The sequence below is a fragment of the Eschrichtius robustus genome, chromosome 8 (assembly GCF_028021215.1).
Source record: "Eschrichtius robustus isolate mEscRob2 chromosome 8, mEscRob2.pri, whole genome shotgun sequence".
NCBI lineage: Eukaryota > Metazoa > Chordata > Mammalia > Artiodactyla > Eschrichtiidae > Eschrichtius > Eschrichtius robustus.
The window spans coordinates 97148196-97165441 of NC_090831.1; the positions used below are offsets into that span (position 1 = coordinate 97148196).

The 17246-nt window shown below is 40.9% G+C and overlaps 1 protein-coding gene across 6 annotated transcripts in view; it reads left to right on the top strand.

Moving 5' to 3' along the window:
* The window catches only part of ST7 (suppression of tumorigenicity 7), a 260658-nt gene that overhangs the window by 130403 nt on the left and 113009 nt on the right, over positions 1-17246 (top strand). For all 6 annotated transcript variants that reach the window (XM_068549353.1, XM_068549349.1, XM_068549351.1 and 3 more), the window contains exon 2: positions 10421-10503. In XM_068549353.1, the coding sequence (XP_068405454.1) occupies positions 10421-10503 (83 nt within the window). The remainder of the gene's footprint in view (positions 1-10420; positions 10504-17246) is intronic.

The following is a 17246-nucleotide window of genomic DNA, read 5'->3' on the forward strand; positions in this document are numbered from 1 at the left end:
TGTTTGGATGATCTGTCCGTTGGTGTAAGTGAGGTGTTAAAGTCCCCCACTATTACTGTGTTACTGTCAATTTCCTCTTTTATAGCTGTTAGCAGTTGCCTTATGTATTGAGGTGCTCCTATGTTGGGTGCATTTATATTTATAATTGTTATATCTTCTTCTTGGATTGATCCCTTGATCATCATGTAGTGTCCTTCCTTGTCTCTTGTAACATTCTTTCTTTTAAAGTCTATTTTATCTGATATGAGTATTGCTACTCCAGCTTTCTTTTGATTTCCATTTGCATGGAATATCTTTTTCTATCCCCTCACTTTCAGTCTGTCTGTGTCCCTAGGTCTGAAGTGGGTCTCTTGTAGACAGCATATATATGGGTCATGTTTTTGTATTCATTCAGCAAGCCTGTGTCTTTTGGTTGGAGCATTTAATCCATTCACGTTTAAGGTAATTATTGATATGTATGTTCCTATGACCATTTTCTTAATTGTTTTGGGTTTGTTTTTGTAGGTCCTTTTCTTCTCTTGTGTTTCCACCTAGAGAAGTTCCTTTAGCATTTGTTGTAGAGCTGGTTTGGTGGTGCTGAATTCTCTTAGCTTTTGCTTGTCTGTAAAGCTTTTGATTTCTCCATCGAATCTGAGTGAGATCCTTGCTGGGTAGAGTAATCTCGGTTGTAGGTTCTTCCCTTTCATCACTTTAAATATGTCATGCCACTCCCTTCTGGCTTGTAGAGTTTCTGCTGAGAAATCAGCTGTTAACCTTATGGGAGTTCCCTTGTATGTTATTTGTCGTTTTTCCCTTGCTGCTTTCAATAATTTTTCTTTGTCTTTAATTTTTGCCACTTTGATTACTATGTGTCTCAGCATGTTTCTCCTTGGGTTTATCCAGTATGGGACTCTCTGCACTTCCTGGACTTCGGTAGCTATTTCCTTTCCCCTGTTAGGGAAGTTTTCGACTATAATCTCTTCAAATATTTTCTCTGGTCCTTTCTCTCTCTCTTCTCCTTCTGGGACCCCTATAATGTGAATGTTGTTGCGTTTAATGTTGTCCCAGAGGTCTCATAGGCTGTCTTCATTTCTTTTCATTCTTTTTTCTTTAGAGTGTTCCGCAGCAGTGAATTCCACCATTCTGTCTTCCAGGTCACTTATCCGTTCTTCTGCCTCAGTTATTCTGCTATTGATTCCTTCTAGTGTAGTTTTCATTTCAGTTATTGTATTGTTCATCTCTGTTTGTTTGTTCTTTAATTCTTCTAGGTGTTTGTTAAACACTTCTTGCATCTTCTCCATCTTTGCCGCCATTCTTTTTCCGAGGTCCTGGATCATCTTCACTATCATTATTCTGAATTCTTTTTCTGGAAGGTTGCCTATCTCCACTTCATTTAGTTGTTTTTCTGGGGTTTTATCCTGTTCCTGCATCTGGTACATAGCTCTCTGCCTTTTCATCTTGTCTATCTTTCTGTGAATGTGGTTTTTGTTCCACAGGCTGCAGGATTGTAGTTCTTCTTGCTTCTGCTGTCTCCCCTCTGGTGCATTAGGCTATATAAGAGGCTTGTGCAAGTTTCCTGATGGGAGGGACTGGTGATGGGTGGAGCTGGCTGTTGCTATGGTGAACAGAGCTCAGTAAAACTTTAATCTGCTTGTCTGCTGATGGGTGGGGCTGGGTTCCCTCCCTGTTGGTTGTTTGGCCTGTGGCGACCCAACACTGGAGCCTACCCAGGCTCTTTCGTGGGGCTAATGGTGGACTCTGGGAAGGCTCACGCCAAGGAGTACTTCCCAGAACTTCTGCTGCCTGTGTCCTTGTCCCCACGGTGAGCCACAGCCACCCCCCACCTCTGCAGGAGACCCTCCAACACTGGCAGGTAGGTCTGGTTCAGTCTCCTATGGGGTCACTGCTCCTTCCCCTGGGTCTTGATGTGCACACTACTTTGTGTATGCCTTCCAAGAGTGGAGTCTGTTTCCCCCAGTCCTGTCGAAGTCGTACAATCAAATGTCACTAGCCTTCAAAGTCTAATTCTCTAGGAATTCTTCCTCCCGTTGTTGGACCCTCCGGTTCGGAAGCCTGACGTGGGGCTTAGAACCTTCACTCCAGTGCGTGGGCTTCTGTGGTATAAGTGTTCTCCAGTTTGTGAGTCACCCACCCAGCAGTTATGGGATTTGATTTTATTGTGATTGCGCCCCTCCTACCATCTCATTGTGTCTTCTCCTTTGTCTTTGGATGTGAGGTATCTTTTTTGGTGAGTTCCAGTGTCTTCCTGTCAATGATTGTTCAGCAGTTAGTTGTGATTCTGGTGCTCTTGCAACAGGGAGTGAGAGCACGTCCTTCTACTCCACCATCTTGAACCAATCTCAATGTCCCATTTGTTAAAATCAGGCCTCACTGCACACCTTAGCCTTCAGTTAGGACCACAGAATGGCTACACCTTGGAAAAGCACCACTCCCTAAAGAAGAGTCATGCCCTAGCACTAAGAACAAAACCTAAAATAGAGCAATCCTAACAATAAAACCAAGTCTAAGTCTCGTTCTTTTTTCATTTCACAGTCCCAGTGTGTAGTTCAGTGTCTTGTACCTTTTATAAGCCACATACATTTTGGATAAATGAATGAACTAGCTAATATTAATAAATGTAGAACATTTCCTGAAAGATGTTTTAGACTATAGATTCATTACTCTTGTTTATATTCTTCTTACCTTTCTTAGTTATTTCCATGCATCTTAGATTTAACAGTGATCTGTTCAGACACCTGATTGCCACAAGTATTTTGAACACTTTTAGGTAGTTACATCTATTCTAACCCTTTAAGTAATGAACTTTGCCGCATGTAATCTTCACAAATCAAACCATTAAGGCTTCTTTTTAAAAAAATAACTTCCAGTAAAGGAGGGGTAAATGAGAAGCTGATGACCATATTCTTTTCAAGATGGTAGAAAAGTCCAAGCACATTTTGCATGGCAGATTCTGTAAGGAGCCCTCCAGTGTGAACACAAGAACCACCAAGAGTGTTCTTATACAACACTGGTTACAGCCACCCTACCAAAGTGTGTATTATACCTCACTACAGTGATACTGGACCTTTCTGGAACTCAGCCATCCAGTCATCTTAACTCATCAAACCACCGAGCTCTAAGAACAAAAGGCCAGTGTATATAGCACATACAGATGAGCATCAAAGAGTTACCAATGTGAGATGACAGGTCTTATTTTACATGGATCCAATGAACATCCTTTGGCTCTGCTTAGCCGTCTTCTCAAAGGAACATTCCTTGATGAACATTCTGTCCCCCACCCTAGCCCAAGGCTGAGTTAGAAGTACCAACTTTCTATTTCCAGAGTAACGCTCAGAATAATTGCCTGTTAGTTCGGTTCCATGTCTGCCTCTTCCACAAAGTCCAGAGCTCCTTGAGGACAAGAACTATGTATTATATATCTTTGTATCCCCAGCATTTTACAGTGTTTGACATACGTTAAACATCAATATTTATTGAATGACCAAAGTTGTTTTTTGCCTTTGAAGGAACAGTAGATTTTTAAGTAGCATATTAAAAAGGAGAGAAAGCGGTTTGAAACAGGCACACAACAACAACAAATAATAGTATGCCAGGTGACAAAAATGGTATGAGAAAGACTGAAAACAGTCTGGGATAACTTCATTTTGGAGGGAAAAAACATAGAGTACTTGAACAGTTTCTAAAAACATTGCTGAATGCTAGCACAGTACTATAGTTTATGTTACTTTTGTTGACTTAGGGCCATCAAATAAAGATTGAAATATTTTCTGAATATTTTGTATAAAGATGCAGTCAGGTATGTAATGCATTTTGTAAAGATTTCCTTGTTAAGTTGTTTTAAAAAGAAAACGTCTGGTTTTTAATAGGATAGGTCCTTAGCTATCTCAAATATTCAGTTTTGAGGGTTCTACATAGCCAAGGTCTTGCTGTGTGAGGATAGTATAAGTATGTATGGACCTTGATTTATTGGTGAGTAGTGGTCATTCAATCTACCTAATCAGCATCTCACACTGTATACGTACTCTGGGGATAGAAACACACACACACACACACACACACACACACACACACGATCAGAAGACAAGGTTAGAGCCATCAAAGACTCAATTTTTCCAGATACAGGAAGTTTTTTAAATCAGAAGTCCTGGGATAATGTTATTACAACTTCATCACCTAGTCCTCTACCCTTATGCAAGCATGCAGTGTTCATCAAACATTGAGTACCCCTGTGGACCAGGCTCTATGCTGGGTGCTGTATGCTGGATGATGGAGGCACAGTGAGTGCTTGTAGGCTAGAGGAGGCCAGACCCTGGAGGACCATGTCTCCACAAGGCTTCTGTCTCTTTGAAGAATAAGTATGGGGAAGATTTTCTCCCATTAGAGGCAAATATGACTTTTTTCTTCCTAATGTTAAACAGTTTATGAGAAACAAAAAGATTCATAAATCTTCAACCCTAAATTAAAGCATGTTTTAAATAGCTAAAAATGTAAGACTTATACAAGCCTCTCTCCTGTTCTTGACTAGAGTTCCCCATCATCAGCTTGCTTGTATATAAAAGGGAACAGATAATCTGAGCTCTTGCTTCACTTGTCCTTTTGGGTTACCGAGGTTTGCATGTGACTGGGCTTTGGACAGTCCTTCATCGCTTGACAGACGGCCTCCCTCCAGCAAAGGACAGGGAACCATGAAGATTGAATACTGCTTCGTTATAGTTTCCCAGATCACAGCTGAGAAAAGAAAGAATGTGCTCAGCTCCACTCCTCAGTAGAGCCAGATGCCCAGTAAAGCAGAAACAGTATACCTGTAAAGTTGCCAAGGCAACGTCAAGTGTAGAGGGAAGAGTAGACAGAATGATTTATGAAGGTTTCTTGCCATAAGAACGGGTCTAAAAATATACTTCCATGTCTTTTTCCTCTCAAGGATAAATGCCACAGGATTTATCCAGGGAATTGTGATGCATAAAGCTTGAGACCTTATCAGAGCTCAAGGAGACCAGGGGTAAAGGGCAAGGAGAAGGGAAACAGAAGCAACAAATGAGAAAATGTGCTCCTGGTGTGCTTTTAATCTTCTGTTGAACTGATGCAGTTTTGCAGATGTAAAACTGACTTGTTTTGGAAACATGCAAATGTTGTATATTTAAAATGTGCCTATTTTTTTTTTAAAGACCATTTACTGGGGTAAAATGAAGATACTTAGTTTCTGTATTTAAAAAAAATTTCCTCTGAGCTTCTACTTTAATATTAGTGGATTTGCAAAGGCAATCACAGATCAGCATGTGGAATAACGTGCTGTCATGGCAGCAGAGTTTGAAGTTGCATTTTATTTATGAACAGTTTAGAAAGACGCTCTTGGAGCAGATAGAGTTGGCTTATCTTAACACCCTTTCTGGGCTTACTGCAGTTAGCTGGAGTTACTGGATGTCCACATGGATTTTCACTTTCATGAATTATACATGATTCTATCAGTTTCATATTGGTGCATAACAAATGATCATGGATATAGCAGCTTAAAACAGCACACATTTATTAGCTCACAGCTTCTGTGGGTCAGGAGTACAGGCACAGTTTAGCTGGGTCTCACTAGGTTGTAATCAAGGTGTCTATCAGGCTGTGATCTTATCTTCAGGCTCAACTGAGGGAGAGTCTACTTCCAAGTTCACTTAGGCTGGAGACTCAGGTTGGGACCATTGACCTAAATAATCATCAGCTAAATGAAATGAAGAAAAAGTAAAATTAAACAAGATAAACATTTCCTTTCCCTGGGATGCTTATTGTCTACTTCTCTGGAAGAAGTTGTCAACTCCTTGGGAAAATAAATTGCACCTCACTGTGAGGGTTGAGGGAATGCCTGTTTCATGTGAGCCTCAGAACCGCTCTGGGAAGGTGTGGGACTTTCCCAGGGCCACCATGCTGCAGTTGGTTTCACATTTAGAGACGGTCTCCTAACCCTGCTGTCTTTTCCAGGCATAATGCTTTTACACAAAATCTCTTTATTATTATTATTTTTTCATCCAGCTTAAATAGACATAGTTTCTTTAACCTTTCTTCCTAGGGACTTTAGTCCTAATCTTTTCAGTGATTGCTGATCGTTATAACTTTCTAATTTTTTCTTCTTCACATGCCCTATTTTAGCAAGGTGTTAAATGGAACACAGGACAAAGCAGACCCATATTCTTGGGTGTTGTAGACTTCATCACACTGCATATTCAGCTCTATCTAGTCAGTACCTACAAGTCTTTGATGCTGCCTTAACCTCTTTCTTTTTTTTTTTTAATTTTTTTTTCTATTTTTTATTGTATTTATTTATTTATTTTTGGCTGTGTTGGGTCTTTGTTGCTGCACGCAGGCTTTTTCTAGTTGCAGCGAGCAGGGGTTACTCTTTGTTGTGGTGCACGGGCTTCTCATTGCGGTGGCTCCTCTTGTTGTGGAGCACTGGATCTAGGTGCACGGGTTTCAATAGTTGTGGCTCATGGGATCAGTAGTTGTGGCTCGTGGGCTCTAGAGAACAGGCTCAGTAGTTGTGGCGCACAGGCTTAGTTGTTCTGCGGCATGTGGGATCTTCCCGGACCAGGGCATGAACCTGTGTCCCCTGCACTGGCAGGTGAATTCTTAACCACTGCGCCACCAGGGAAGCCCAACCTCTTCTTTCAAGGGCTTGAATAAGGCAGAATATATCTTAAGGAGTCAAACCCTTCTTAAGCGTTATGTGCTCACTCTGTTTTACAGCACATCTTTTCCAGGAGTCTAATTTGGGAATTGTTTGTGCTCTGAAGGATATGGGAGAAGGCTCTTACTGTCACGAGGGCCAGAAACAGGGCTGGCTCCTCACAGACAGGGCCTCACAGGGCCATTCCGAGTGACTCCTCATTAAGTCCTCTGGTATTCTAGTTCCCTGCTCACAGGAGTGATTCTTCACTTTCCACAGTTGACCTGTTGTACTATATTCTTCCCTCCTCTCTTCTGTGATCCAGAGGGGTCATTGAGTTTTCAGTCTATTAACCCACCCCTCCTACCTAGTTTCTTCTCAGACCTGTACTTAATTTCTTCCTGTTTACTCATTAATTAAATGAGAAGACTGTACCAAGTTAAAGTTCAGCATCTTCAGAACACCTGATGACACAGTCCCTAAGGCTGCCCTTGAATAACTGATGCAGTATTCTTTGAGCAGTGACCTGTTAGAGTGCCCATCTGGATCGGATGAAAAGCCTTCTGACTTATTAATTTTTGTTTCCAGGTTGATATAGGACACTGTATAATTTATTTTTACCAAAGCTAGATTAGTCTTTACTGTTTGTTTTTGAATTTGTTTTTCCTTAGCCCCAGCACCTGTGGAGATAGTATTGATATGTCTATAGATGTCAGGAATATCCACTTTATGTTTCAAACCACACACCCCACAGTTTTCTGATCTAATTTTTAGGTACTTCATCAGGCCCTCATATATTTTCAAAAATAATTGCTAGTGACCCTGATGAAACTAGGCCAGGTATTCCTAGGTTTAAGGCAGTCCGGTTTGCAATGTGCAGCCCTCCTAATTTAAGGGGGGGATCTTTAACTAGATGCTCCCCTTCGGAGTGGCTTCTTGCCCTTCCACCCTGGGGCTACACACACTGATGATAAGATCCCAGTGGACTTATCTTTAACAGTCAGTGATAAAAATAAGTACAGTGTTAAAAACATCCATCTTTCAGTATCACTTATTTAGAGCTTCCTCTCCTTTTCTAATGAAAGACTACTGTTTTCCTTTTGCTATTTTGTTCCTTAATGCTTTTCAGCAGCGTTCTCATGTTGCACCCTTGATGCCATGAGCCTGAGCTCTGGAGGCTGGATGACCGGTGTTCAGCTCTTTGCCCAGCCTCCACCTGTGAAATAAGATGAATAATAATATTGACCTCACAGAGTTGAAGTGAGCATTAAGTGCTCTAATTTGTAAAATTGCTTTGTTATAAACTTTAAACACATAGATAGATAGATTCAAATGGCAAGTACTGATTGTTGGTATTTGTGCTCAGAATTGCTAAATGCCATGTCTTAATGATGTTAGCCAGAATGCCCAGTAAGACTGTAAAATTAATAGGTTATTAAATGAACAACTCCCACTCTCTAAATGTTTTTCTATTTCTACTTTTCTCATTCTCTATTTGTGTCTCTATTTCTTTTAATGCTCACCATTCTCTTTCCCAACTCTGGTCGCTTTCTATAACTGGATATAGTAGAGAAGCATGTTTTAATTTTTGTATTACCTATGGTAGCCATATAATCTTAAGTAAAACTAAAGGTGTAGAATGTTTATTTTTATCTCTTTAAAAAACTCACATAGTTTCTTTTTTTTCACTTGTCAATTCATTCTATAATCTTTTGTCCCCAGTGGATCAGCAATTTTCAGTAGAAAATCTTTTTTCCTCTATTGCTTTATGCTTTTGTTGCTGGGGAGTTAGCAGGGCTACCAAAGCACTTCAAATTCAGGCAAGTCTTTTCCTCTTTCTTTTAGAAATGGATTTTGTTGAATTCTATGTTCAGTTTGTCCCCAGAAACTTACTGAAAAGTATATGGTACAGATATGAATGTTCATAAATACAGAATAACAAAGTGAATACTCTATTTTGGTGACTTTTTTAAAATAATGGAAAATGTGGGATCATTCATAGCATGAGGAGGGGAATTTTGAGAATTTTAGGCACCTCAGAATCAGACTGTCAATTACAAGCTTTAGGTTTGTTTTTTTAATGGCCAAGCGTAACCACCTCAGCTCAACTGTACCTCCTCTTGCCTCACAGCCCTAGGCTGACTGCTTCTTCTGTGCTTTTCTCTACCTCCCTAAAGAGTCCACTTAGTCAAGTTGTGACTATTGACTGAGCACTTTGTGTTAGTCCAGATTCATGATTGCAAATGACAGACCATGAGTCACGGCAAACCAATCCATTTAAAGTGGGTGTTGGGGGGAGAAGGTTTACTGAAAGCATGCCCAGTAACCAGGAAGGATGGAGTTAGTGCATCCTTCCACATTTGTGCCTTTGCGAAGGGTCCACAGCCCAAGCTCCTTCCCTCTTCAACCCGTGCAACCAGCTGGAAAGGCTGTGTGCTGTTTCCTCAGGGCCTCAAAGCAGGCCCCGTCCTTCGCTCACATTGCCCTCCTTTCCTCCTCCTGCCCACTTTGGTCTGGTTAACTCCTGCTTACTCTCCCAGACATCTTCCTGACTCCCAGCCTGAGATGCATACCTTTTATGTGTTTTCATAAAATTCTGTGCACAGGACCCTTCTACGCACTTACCAAAACTGTCTGGTGATTGCTTGTTTACTTGTCTGTTTCCCAGCTAGACTTCGGCCTTCTAGAGGGTGGGAGCCGTGTCTGAATCATGCTTCCATTCTTTGTCCACAGTCTCATTCATAAACAGAGAGAAGCATTTGTTGAATGAGTGAGCATAGGATCTTTGTTCATGTTGGTGACTTTGCTTTCTGGGCTGATCTCTGTTCATGCTGGTGGCTTTGCTTTGACAAATACCAAAGCCTTTTCCCCTAATGACATAAAAGTGCTACTTCTGATGTTCTTCATTTTGAAACGGGACTGGATATGATCCCCTTCCACAAACATATTCAGTAAAGAAATGTGAATACGCATGCAAAAAACCCTTTAGGTCAGTTGTTGTTTTGGTAGTAGTCAAAGTTTTGTGCAATTTCTAGATATAAATAATGACTTAAAATATACTTATAAAATGTATAAGTGACCTTACTTAATGGGCAACCAGATCAACTGTGTAGTTGATATGAACAGAGTGTCAGGAGCAGGTCAGGAAGGTGTCTGACAATACACATTCATTTTTAGTGGCTTATTTTTCATCTTTTCTGCATTGAATACAATTATTTTGATGAGCAGTCTGACAACCTTGTAAGTTAGCTGAAAAAATTGTACTGATATATGCTAACTTATATGCTAACTCGTCCTTTCTTTTTCAGGGGTAAACATAGTGTTAGAATCTTTAATAACTGTTTAATATAGTTATTTTTCATTTGCTCTAAGGTTGAAATATGCTTGTTGGCTCATCAAAGACTCTGATGTGAGGGTTCCACAAAACATATTAGGGTACCTTCCGTTCCTCTCTAACAGTTTAATAACCAGCTTTGATTTGACTCCTCAGTGGCTGTAAATCCATGAAAATCATTCACAACAATAGTTTTGGGAGGCAGAAACAAAAAGCTGCTCTCTCTTCTTGTATGTAGTTGTTTTCTTTTAGGATATATAACTTGAATCTAATATTCCGAGCCTGTGTAATGCTGAACCATTTTAGTGGCACTTGGCTATGATTCTAATAATTCTTGTCATCAGAAACAAATGATTTCACCAGAAAGGAAAATGAGAGCTGGTTTTACGGATGACATACTCATGCGTTCTCTGTTCTTCTCCCTCTCTCTTGTTTTTCAGTGAGCATGTTTTTGAACACATTAACGCCGAAGTTCTACGTGGCCCTGACAGGCACTTCCTCACTAATATCAGGGCTTATTTTGGTAAGTGGTGGAATCCCTCCCATTTAAAAACATGCTGATTACTAATATATATGTTACATATGTACAGGAAAAAATTCTGGAAGAGTATACACCAGCAGCTTACAGTGACTGCGTGTGTGTATATGTTGGATAGGGGACTGATAGAGGCCTTTCACTCTCCAGGTTATATGTTTTTAAAATATTGGAAAAAAGATTTTTTTAAACAATTATATACTGCTTTTGTTGAAGGAAAAAACAAAATGGAAAATAAAGGAAGACATAATTCTGTGTCAAATTCTAATGTCTAAGATACTATAAAGTAAGTGTGACTCAGTTAAACTAAAATGTTTTTCATTACCCTTTTCAAAATGGATTATTGGACATAATCAAGATCAGTAGAAATATAGCTCAGTTTCTTTAAATATATTGACATGGATGTGGCAGTTCTAAGCTTTTTCCCCCTTCATCTCCTTTTCTTTTAAAATTTACATATATTTCCCTATTGCTTCCTTGAAAAAAAATCCCCAGTAGGCAAAAAGCAATATGATAATCACCCCTAAGGCTCCATTGCCTTATGTGCTAAAATAGTTATAGATGTAATAAGTTATAACACCTGCAGTAGTTTTCTTTAATTTAAGTGACCTTAGAGGGGGCCATCCAAACTAGTGGAATCACTCTAATATAATTAAATTTATATTAAGGACCTTTAAGGAGAAAGAGGTTTTAGAAAGCTTTTTTTTCCTCTATACATAATGCTGTGATTACTAATTATTATAGAGACGTGGACAAGAAACAGTGCAATGAGGTAACTGCTAGTGCTGTTTCCATTTTACTAATACATAAGCTGGATAGGAAGTAACCTATCTTAGTTCACATAGCTGGCAAGTGGCAGAGCAGGATTTCAACCCAGGCTGGCTTGCACCAGAGCCTGTGCTTTTATCACTCACTTCACTGCCTCTCTGGTTAAGTTCTCAGCTGTTTTTCCAGCTTGCTGAACAAATGGCAAGTCTGGATTTTATTCTAGTAGTATCTTGGTGTAGGTTCACTAGGCTATAAATTAATTACCAGAATGCAGGGTGAGCTAAGCCTAACAGTCGTTTTCCCTTCTCCCTTAGAGATGGTGATGTCCCATCTCCTTGCTTCTCTTCTCCTGCAAATAAAGGGGTTTCCTTAGACCATGACCACCTTTGCAGATCCAGGCTCGTGAGGCTTTCTCCCTGTGTGTGGAGTGCAGCTGCTGAAGCCTGATGATCACTGCCGTGTTGTTGTATGATATATTTGCCTTGCTGCATTCCTAGCAAGCAGAGGATACTCCTGACTAATGTAAAACTTTGAGCAAAGGAAAACCTCTGCTGTGTGAAGATTTTGAAAGGCCTTCTCAAAAGTGCTTGGTCTGTCATACATACACGACCAAATATAAAACGGATAGCTAGTGGGAAGCTTCTGCATAGCACAGGGAGATCAGCTCGATGCTTTGTGACGACCTGGAGGGGTGAGAGGGAGGCTCAAGAGGGAGGGAGTATGGGGCTATACGTATGCATGTAGCTGATTCACTTTGTTGTACAGCAGAAACTAACACACCATTGTAAAGCAATTATACTCCAATAAAGATGTAAAAAAATAAAAATATAGTGTAAAGAACACTAAAAAAAATTAAAAGATAGAAAAATAAAAATAAAAGAGTGGATATATGTATACGTATAACTGATTCACTTTGCTCTACGGCAGAAACTAACACAACACTTTAAATCAACTAAACTCCAATAAAAATTTTAAAAATAATAATGCAGTAAAAAAAAATGTTTGGTCTGTACTGAAGGCAAAGTCACTACCATGTGGGAATAGCTCTTGATAGCTTTAGGCTCCTGCTTTAGAGATTGTTGACACTGGCGGTATCCAGCCCTTGGGGACCCAGCTTTGCTAGCCATTGAAATGCACCCAGGGCTGAGCTTTTTCTTCAGCCACTGTTCTTTTCTGCCAAGGGCATTTCATGGAGAGGCAGCATTGAGGTCAAGGGTCAGGTGCTTTGCAGAATAGCTGTGTGCACAGAACTGCTTAGTGGTTTGTTTCCTGGCACCAGAGAGATAATTACCTAACTGCTCTCCCCTGAGCAATGTCAAGGGAGCCAGGCGGTGAATACTGAAAGTGCAGGGCTGGCCCTGAGGAATTTGTTTGGGGACCTCAGGATTCCTGTGCTGGAGACGGAAATGATCATGCAATGTGATGTCTTAGGCGAAGAGAGGTAACCACAAACAAACAAAAAACCCCCCTGCTATTTCCCCTACGAAGGAAAAATCAGTTAACTGAACAAACATACATAGAAATAAAATGTGTTTGGCAAATGCTGCTTTTACACTAACGTGTTTAAAAATAAGTGAGGACTCAGCAGTGTGTATTGTACTAGATATCACTGCTAGTTCTTAATTTCACAAGTTGAAAGCCAGCAATGAGTTTGTTATGCCACCTACTTGTCATTCTTCCCTTACGGTTCCTGGGCCCATATCCCCGCGAGGCACCTCCTTCCCTTGCTTAACTTCAAGCTGCCCCCTCTGGCCACTTGGCACAAGCTTTCTCATCTCAGCCCAGTTCCAGCCACAGGAACTGCACCTGTTGTCACAGTCCAAACCCACCAATTTAGTCTTTTATCTGCTGTAGGAAGGACACGCCCAGTCTGCTTGATGTACCCTCTGTGGGCAATGTTTATTTCTGTGGAAAAAATTTCTGAGTTTTGTTTTTGCTCTTGAGAATGATAAGGTGGATATGTGGAGAAAATGCTCCCCTTAATTTTCTCAAAATGTTGGCAGAATGGAGAAAATGCTGCTGTATTGACATTTATACATAGATCCCTGTGTCCCCATTAACATGTGTATAGACATGCTCCTACACCTACGTGTTACACATGCATGTTAAATACAGAGATACGGGAAAAGGCAGCCAAAGCAATATTTTTAAAAATGAGAATCAAGAATAAAAATAGAAAATTAGGGCTTCCCTGGTGGCGCAGTGGTTAAGAATCCGCCTGCCAATGCAGGGAACACGGGTTCGAGCCCTGGTCCGGGAAGATCCCACATACCGCGGAGCAGCTAAGCCCATACACCGCAACTACTGAGCCTGCACTCTAGAAGCCGCGAGCCACAACTACTGAAGCCCGTACGCCTAGAGCCCGTGCTCCACAACAAGTGGAGCCACCACAATGAGAAGCCCGCGCACCACAAGGAAGAGTAGCCCCCCTCTCGCCACAACTAGAGGAAGCCCGAACGCAGCAACAAAGACCCAGTGCAGCCAAAAATAAAATAAATAAATTTTTTAAAAAAAGAAAAAAGAAAATTAAAATAGTAAATAGAAGAATTAATTCAGGGATTAGGCGTAAAAGAATTGTTTTCAGAAAAGCAGTAGAAGAGATGACAATTAGATAGGAATCAGTTGTAATGAAAGGCCCTTTTATTGTGTTTTCCATTCTATGCCAGGTACTGTTTTGAGCACTTTGAATGTATTATTTCTTATTTCTAAGTGAATTCTAATTCTGATTTCATTGAAATTCTAAGTGGTTGATATAACCAATGCCTTTGTGCTCTGAGTATAAACAGACACAAAATTTAAATAAATTGCCCAAGGATATATAGCAGACAGATGGTGAGATTTGAATTCGGGTCTGTCTGACCATGCCCTCTATCGCCACCTGTTCAAAAGTAAGGGAGTGGGACTAGAAGATTGTTATGGCTCCTTTCAACTCTTTTTCATTCATCTAAAGAACTTGACCTCCACTTGACCTGAAAATCATGCAGTTGCAGGGCTGGAGGAAGGGACCCTCAGAAGCCATCCAGTTTAAGCCAACAAAGACCTAAGGAACAGGCACCCAGAAAGCTTATGACTTGCCTAGGTCACCTTGCTAGGTAAGGTATAGGGAAGGCTCGAATTTAAATTTCCACTGCTTTGTCCCAGCATCATTCTGCCTCTCATAAACATGTTGACTAGGAAGATGGGTAGCAGCATTGTCTAGTGGTTGATGTATTCCTTTGAACAGACCCATAGAAATGGGTCAGGTAGACAAGAATGCAGAGAGGAGAGAAGGAAAGGAAGAAGGAAAAAAAGAGAAAGGAAATGGGGAGGGAGGGAGACTACAAATGTCTCTGGAGGGAACATTTTTCTTTTTCCAATCAGCCATGCGTTAGGTCAGATTTGGTCAGTCTAGAACATGGACCATCACTTAACACAATTTATAATTTCATTTGTGACATTTATGGTCTGATCCTCTCTGTGATGGAAGCTTCACAAAGGCTGGGAACATATCTGTGTTTTTGTGTTCAACTGTATAATGTTTGGGTAGACTCTTAAGAAATATTTGTTGAATGCACACACATCCAGTGAGTGAATGAATTAACTGACTGTATCAGAATTATCTGGGGAGCTTGTTTAAAGTGATGGATTCTGAGCACCACCCCAGACCAACTGAATCAGAATCGCTAGGGCAAGGACCTAAAGGAAAGCTGCCACCCAGGAGGAGCTGACAGAGTTTGGGGCGCCATGGCACAGGCTGGCATTTCCCACTTGTCAGTGGTCCCCATGACTTCACCCCAGGAGAGTGATCCTCCCGTCCAGGCCATAGTCATTAATGCTACAGTGGAAAATCTCATCCTGTGAACATGCAGACACTGAGGTGGGGATGTATCACTGGCTGTTGACCTTGAAGAGAACCTCACTTCTCTGTCTCCTCTCTTTTCTTAAAGCCTTGGCAGTAGGTGGCCAGGAAAGGGGGTGGAAGGACATGAAGAGCAATTCTTTACACAGCCCCCCTGAACTGGTTAGGGGAACAGATGACTGAGGGGGGATTGGCTGGGCCCAAGGTGGCAGGAGGCCAAGACCCACTCTGTAGCTCTTCGGTATTCCTAAACAAAACAGGCAGGAGCCAGGAGGAAAGAAAGGGGCGGGAGGGGGAGAGAGAGAGGGGTGGGGGAGAGAAAGAAAGGAAAAGAAAGGAAAGAAGGAAGGAAGGAAAGAAAGAAAGAGAAAAAGAAAGAAAGAAAGAGAAAGAAAGAAAGAAAGAAAAAGAAGAAAGAGGAAAAAAAAGGAAGGAAGGAAGGGGGAGGGAGGGAGGGAGGAAGTTAGTTCTGTCATGAGGAATTGGGAGGGACTTTGAAAGGGTCAGTGGTATGGAGGAAAGGGTATACTTGCAAATTCTAACAGGAAACTAAAAATGTTATGGATATTACTATAACCCATGCCTTGGTTTATCTTCAAGCTTAGAAGATCCCCTCTTGTCAAACTGTTTACCACTAGATATATTTCAAGGCTTAGAGCAGGTGTCAATTTGGCAGTCTATTTGGGAGTAGACTGCCAGAGTTTCACATTTCCTCTTCAGTCTCCACCATTGCTGTATCTATCCTGTGATATCATCATCTACTTTAATCCTTGGGAAACACATAGCCAATTTCAGGCTGTGACATCTTTGTGTTTCCCATGGGTTTAATGGAATTACATTGTGGAATTACAATGGTGCTGATATGTGGAAATTACAATGGTGCTGCTATGTGGAAATCTTGAAGCATTTTTGAGTATGTTATAGGATACAGGGGAGAGAAGTGTTTTATATACAGAACATGCAATTCAAGAAGGGGAGGTCTTGTTGGATAGGAAGAATCTAGGCATCTTTAGGAAAGATTCAGCTTTTAGCTCTGCAAGACAGATGGAAGCGCCTTGTTTGTTAACCCTTTGCCAGATTTTTGTTCCTTCCCTGCAGGTGAAGATGAGATAAATTTGCACCCTTAGGCCAGCTGCAAACCTGGATCTCCACTCCCAGCCCACAGCCCCATTGCTCCTTGATCATCCCCTCTGCTTCTGTCATATAGTAATGGAGAGGGTTACGAGGCCTAGGTAACTGGGTTCTTGACAAATGAGTCTTTGTTTTAAATGTGATCTGGGTCCTGAGTATAGCGTATGGCCCTTCTGTCCTGCAAGGTATAGATCCAAACCATTTCTTTGACCCTCACATTCCCAATTCCATCCCTGCTTCCCTTATTCTCAGACGATAACCCTTACCTGCATCTCCACTGAGATCAGTGTCACCTACATTTTACCCATTTGTTGCCTTCTTACCTGTGAAACAGCTCATCTCACACCCTATTTTCCAAAATAGAATGTATTCTTCTGTTCATTCCTGCTTCCCTTTCATCCTTAGAGCAAGAAATGGTGAGGTACCTTTTTAAGGCAGGGTAAATGTTCTTCCTGGGCTCTTGGTGTCATGCCTCTTGGTCATTTGTACGCTTTTGCACTTCGGTTTCTCTCTTTCTACTAGATTCTTTCCTCTTCCACAAATATGTATAGGTCTCTCTTTTTTATAACAAACAAAATGTACACAAAACCTTTCATTGGTCCTGCTGTTTATTTAAACAATATCCCATTAAATCACCAGGCCAGCCCTTATTATCCATCCATTCAACCTTTTAACCATCTATCCATTCAGTCTTCAAACCATCGATCCTTCCATCCATCCATCCATCCATCCAACATTAACTGAGTGACCTTATTTTACACATTAGGTAACTGAGCCCCAGAGAATCAAGAGTACCAACCAAGACATACAACTCAGCTATTATGAAATATTTCAGGGCCTTTACCTTTCAGCTAGATGGTAGGGTCATTATTGACTTCCTGAATGACAAACCTAATTGATGCTTTTTAGTTCTCATCTTACTTGATCTGTATAATTCTTGGGGTAGAGAGATTACACTTTTAAAGACTATGAAATGTGTAAATTTATGTTTTAA